Source organism: Neolamprologus brichardi, chromosome 18 (genome assembly GCF_056152115.1).
Source record: "Neolamprologus brichardi isolate AB-2024 chromosome 18, ASM5615211v1, whole genome shotgun sequence".
In the NCBI taxonomy this organism is placed as follows: Eukaryota; Metazoa; Chordata; class Actinopteri; order Cichliformes; family Cichlidae; genus Neolamprologus; species Neolamprologus brichardi.
The window spans coordinates 9,068,724-9,074,723 of record NC_142121.1 but is presented as its reverse complement, the minus strand read 5'-3'; the positions used below and the strand labels follow the sequence as shown (position 1 = coordinate 9,074,723).

Sequence of the window (6,000 nt, the reverse complement as noted above, 5' to 3'; positions counted from 1 at the left end):
TCCATCACAGGCCTAACACAAACGGACAGAAAACCAAGATGCATGTCCTCCTTTGGACAGAGAATGTGAAAAACAGAACGAGGAAACGGTTATGTAAGCTAATGGTCAGTGGACATTAAATCACAGTATATCAGAACAGTTATCTGCCAGCCGGTGGCCTTGTACCCGAACTCTCTCTGCCTCCTCCTCCATGTGTTTCAGTCGACATCGCATTGATGGCAGGTGTTACGTTTCGTGGAGCTTCTGTTATGAGTTCAACTGTTTTCCTTAGAATTCTCTATTACGTGTAATTCTCTGTGTAATTGTTCACATTGGGAACGCCATGTTTATGTGTTTTATTTTCTGCACCTATATTTGAGTATATTTCATTAAAGACAGAAAACAAACAGTAAATGGAATAAAATTTGAATACTACTTTTTAGATGTCATAAACTCACTGCCATTTCATTAGGTATACCTGTGCAGCTCCTCGTTAGCGAATATCTGATGACACAATCACACGGCAACAACTCAAGATGGCCTGCTAAAGTTCAAACTGGGCATCAGAATGGTTAAAAACTGTGATTCAAGTGACTTTGGATGTGACATAGCGACTGATACCAGTGGGGCTGATCTAAGTATTTTAAAAATCTGATTGGACTTCCTGACTTCCAGAGATCCTCAGGATTTTCTATACAGGCGCTGTGGAGAGCGTCCTCACACAGAACATCACCATCACATCCTGGTTTGGGAACAGCTGTGTTAAGGACCAAAAAGCTCTTCAGGGAGTGATCTCTACAGCAGAACGCTGCTCTCCCCCCGCTTCAGGACACCTACACCAGGAGATGCCAGACTAGAGCAGTGCAGATACTGAAGGACCCGTACCATCCTGTCAACCAACTGTTCCAACTTCCTCAATCCGGTATAAGGTTCCGCATCCGATTAATGTTGGCGTGTTAGACTGAAGGCTGAAGTTTACTGAGTTAACTTATAAATATGTGACAGTGCATTTGAGCTCCTGTTACAGAGTAGTGAGTTGTGTAACAAATTACTTAACTTTTATGTAACTTTTTGCAGTAACAACCCCAATGCTGATGATTGGGTACGCATCTTCTGATGGCTGCCTGCAATAGCATACGGCATCATGTCACAAAGCTGGAACCGCCTCAAACTGATTTCTTGAACATGACTGAAATGGCCTCCACAGTCACCAGATCTCAATCCAATTTAGGAACTTTAGGATGTGGAGGAATAGGAGATTCTCATCACTGATGTGATATGATCTCATCAATATAGACAAAGAAGAATTAAAGCAAAAGGGGGTATAGCACAGTAATGTGTAAATAATGAAGTGGCATTTAAGTGTATGTGACATTTTTTTGATTATGAGAAAAGCTTTTGCCGTGAAAATCTGATATTGTGACGCTATTGTGTCTTATTTTGAAAGCCTGTACCGGAAATGTGCTTGCATGCGATCGTGAACTTGACAGTAGAAGTCAGCTGCGGGTAAATGATCTGCCCGCACATTCAGCTCAGTGGAAGCAAGCAGCGTGGATAGAGGACACCACAGACTGGGCTCTTTTTCGCTCGCTGTCGTTCATGGAATAAAAAAATGTTTAAAGTTTTTTTTTTGTTTTTTTACCCGGATCAAAACTCTTAACTGGAGTTTAAATGAAGTGTTTTAACCCAAATTCCTCCTGTTAGGACAGCTCACTGGCTTCCAGCTGCGGAGTAAACATGAAAAGTTTGCTCTTTGTCACCTTGTGTCTGTCAACCTGTCCGCTCACGGTGAGTCTTTTTTTCTGTTGTGCTTCTATATGATTCAGAAAACCGTTCACATACTGAAGACTTCCGCGATATAAGAAATGATACGGAGTATTCCCACATTAACAGCTGATGCTTATATTTTATTATTGCACTCTTTGATGCTGATCAGCCTTCTGGTGGAGGAAAGGTTTGCGGTCACATTTCGCTGATAACATTGTTGTTATTAAATGTTCTTAAAGTTGTATGACAGGTTATCCTTCTTCGTGGTATTTTGTTGCCTTTTGCTGAGCGTGATGATTCGTGATTGTAAAGTTATGGTCTGTTCAAATGTCACGAAGAGGTGTGAAAACGGTCACCAGCGCTCTAAGAGCTGAAGAATTATTTTCAGTTGAAATTATCTTTGGACTTGTTCACTGATGGGTAATTACTCATCAATTATTTCTCTAACTGCACCAATTAGTGGGGAGGAAGTCCAAATTGACATTACAGTTGTACGATTTGATACTTGAAACAAGAAAAGTGAGTGTTTTATGATGGACTTCTCTTTAACCTTGTTTGACGTTTAATGTGTTAAGCTTTTTATTTTTAATTTTGTGGAGTTTTTATGCCTTTACGTTTCCTTCAATGAATTTATATTTTCACAAGTTTTAGACAAAACAATTTCTTTGAAATAAGGTGGTTTCAGCTCAAATGAAGTACAGAATAATGCGACATTAAATCCAGTTTATGCTCAGTAAGGTCATTGTGTTTAACCCGAGGTAATAAAAGGTGCTTCTTAAAGCTCAAACGATGATAAATGAATTGGCTAATGAACTGAGTTGGTATGTTTTCATAGATTAACCATTAAATAACATTTCTGATGATGATAGCAGGTAATGTGAGTATTTGCTGGGTTAGTGACAGATTTCATGGAGTAATTTTTTTTAATAGAAGTGTGCTGGGTTTTTATAATTGGTAGTTAATTGGCAAAAAATCTGATCAGGAATCTGGGGAATTATTAATAAATATTAATATTTGCAGACTTCTTCCTGGCAAAATGATTAATCGTGCTTTTATGGGCATTTAATAATTAGAATAATCATTAATTGTAGCTTTAAACCTCATATCTGCTGAAGCTGTTTTGTAGAGTTTCATTAATGAAGATAATTTGTAGACATAATCTTTCACTTCATGTTGTTCTTTCTGAGGAATCCTCCACATATTAACCCACTTTTTTTGCCCCTCATACATTATCTGCCCTTCTGTGTGGAGCCACCCCGCAGGATAAACAGTGGAAGTGCGCTCTCGCTCTCTTCCCAGCAGCCCCCTCCTCCTTTGACTAAAAGCAGATGGAGCTGTAAAAATGTTCACATCACACAAAACAAATGCCACAGTTTAATCATCTGACAGACAAATGCTGCCACTCCAAATACACAACAGCTCCTCTCGCTGGGTTTTAGCTTCAACCTCTGATGGCTTTTAACGTGAATTTAGTTTGTTTTATTCTTGTGTCCTCACAATAATGAGTCCAAATAGAGTCACTGGAGCTTGGTCTAAATCACTGTAGCTTTTCTCTAAATATGCAAACCTTATATACATTACTGTGGGTGACTGATGTTATACGTGACAGCTGAAAATGCAGCGATGCTTTTAATGTATTAGGTGGGTTTTGAGCAAGTCTGTTGTTTTTTGCTTATAGAAACAGGATTTTTTGCATCAGTGCAATTTTGCATTTTCCTTCCCTTAAATAGACAAAAACGTCCTGCTTTAGCCATCATGAACTAGCAGGAACTAGAGATCCAGGATATTTACTGCATCATAAAACATGTCGTCTGAGTTTAACTGGATCAGATTTATTTCAGTCTGATTTGGATTTGTGAAGCTGCAATTTGATTCTGAATAAATTGTTGACATAAAACTGATTCTTGAGTCATAAATGGAGGGGACGCACAACTTTCATGGTCTTACTTTAGTGTGCCAAACGAGTATCAGATGAAATCTACTTAAACAAACCAGTAAATTGTGCTCATTCTTTCAGGGCTTTCGAGAAAACATTTTAATTTTTCATTCCACTTATGCACAGTTTGAACATTACGTTCACACTAAGAATACTCTCTGTTTTCACTCAATGTCTCCAGCTGTGGAGAAGGACCTTGATGTTGCCAGGATAACTGTCCACAACTCTGCATGTGGTGCAGGTTGTTTTGGTAGCACTCAGGAAATAAGGCTAATCTCACAAAAACAAGAGGTGATGTAAAGTCGATTTAATCCACTTAGATTAAAAAAGTGAGCTATAAAGATTTTTTGAAATGATTCATAATTTATTAATTAAAAATTTCCCCCTTATCCATATGTTCTGGACGTGCCCTAGCTTTGAAGGATTCTGGACAGACATATTTCAAAACTTATCCCTAACTCTTGTATACCATATGGATCCTAATCCATTAGTTGTGCTTTTTGGCACCACTGGGGAGGCTGATGGAAGGTTGACCTCGTCACAGTGTGGCACCCTCTCTTTTGCCTCTCTTCTGGCTAGATGTGCGATCCTACTAAGATGGATGGGTGCTCCTTTGCCCACCCATGCTCAATAGCTGAGGGACCTAATGCACTATCTGAGCCTTGAAAAGATCCGTTATGCGATTAGTAATACCAGTGATAAGTTTTACAAGATGTGGGGACGATTCCTGAAGTACTTTTCCAGCCTTCAGTTTGCGAACCGACTTCCAGCATTTCTCAGTAAATCACCCCCAATATTGATAATGTAGACTTTCTTTCCTTTTTTTTTTTTTTACATTTATTTGTGTGTTTGTTTTATTTTGTTCTGTTTTGTCCTGTTGTATTTGTGGTGGAGTTTCTTGTTTTGGTTTTTGTTTTCTCAACTTGGCTTGAGGGATTGGGCTACTGTGTGGTATGGGTAAACTGATAAAAGCAATTAAAATGGTAAATGGCCTGTATTTGTATAGCGCTTTACTAGTCCCTAAGGACCCCAAAGCACTTTACATATCCAGTCATCCACCCATTCACACACACATTCACACACTGGTGATGGCAGCTACATTGTAGCCACAGCCACCCTGGGGCGCACTGACAGAGGCGAGGCTGCTGGACACTGGCGCCACCGGGCCCTCTGACCACCACCAGTAGGCAACGGGTGAAGTGTCTTGCCCAAGGGCACAACGACCGAGACGGTCCAAGCCGGGGCTCGAACCGACAACCTTCCGATTACAAGACGAACTCCCAACTCTTGAGCCACGATCGCCCCACAAAAGATATGTGATGCTTCAATCTAATAAAAATATCTCTGAGAAAATAAAAAGATTTAATTATCAGTTAAAATCAGTCAGTCTGGCATCACCTAATGCCAAAGTTTTTCTAGTTCCACTTCTAAAAGTAATGGTTATCTTCTTTTATATACATTAAACTAAAGTGGATTGAAAATTATAATTGGATTAATGATTAATCAGTATATGAGCCACTAATTGAATATTCCTAGTTGTAGCTCTAATAAGAGTTTATATGTAACTGAAGTTACAGATATCAATCTCATGAATACTTTTCTCCTTCTGAGTAAAAATCAGTTCCTTTGAATTAAATATGTTGGTTGTATGGATGTCAGGTTTGTACAGAATATACTGTGAGCAGATAAACACGGAGACCATCAGTGGGAAAAGAAAGTAAAAACAAGAAGCTGACATCAACTTAGAATCAATACACCGACGTGACAGATGGGAAATTCAAGAGAATAATAAAGAGTAGATGAGGTAGTATTTCCTACATTTCCTCATACTGTGCGTGTCTCTCAGTAGCCTCAATGCACGAGAGAACAGCAGGGACTCAGGTGTGAAGGCCACAGTGGTATATTAAGCTCATCTGTCTGGACTGCAACATGACTGGATCCAACCAGGGATATTTACCCTGGGGTGCAAAAGTCTCCATGCTATAGTCTGATGAGAGTTCATCCTCGTAGCAGAGGAGGACTCATTTAGAAAAATTTTGCACTGCAGGTTTTCCAACTTCATCTGATTTCTGTTGACATTCTTTTATATTATTAGGGAAAAAAACCCACAAAACATCAGGGGATTGTTTTAATGCTGGGTGAGCAAGTAATGTTTGGATATATCCAGCTCTAATACGCCCATACTTTGCAGAGAAAAGCCGTAGAAGATGAGATCAAAGCCCACACTGTTTGAGTGACAGATGGTGTTTGGCAAGCGTGGAGCAGAAACATAATGAAGCTCGTAAAGATGGAAGATGAAGATAAAAAAATATATCACA

General features: G+C 39.3%; 1 protein-coding gene across 3 annotated transcripts in view; it reads left to right on the top strand.

Moving 5' to 3' along the window:
- The first annotated feature begins 1,525 nt into the window (after positions 1–1,525).
- Positions 1,526–6,000, top strand: part of LOC102775707 (vasoactive intestinal polypeptide receptor 2) — a 78,111-nt gene continuing 73,636 nt past the window's right edge. For all 3 annotated transcript variants that reach the window (XM_087831653.1, XM_087831652.1, XM_087831654.1), the window contains exon 1: positions 1,526–1,767. In XM_087831653.1, coding sequence (XP_087687779.1) covers positions 1,717–1,767 — 51 coding nt within the window. In that variant the 5' untranslated portion in view covers positions 1,526–1,716. The remainder of the gene's footprint in view (positions 1,768–6,000) is intronic.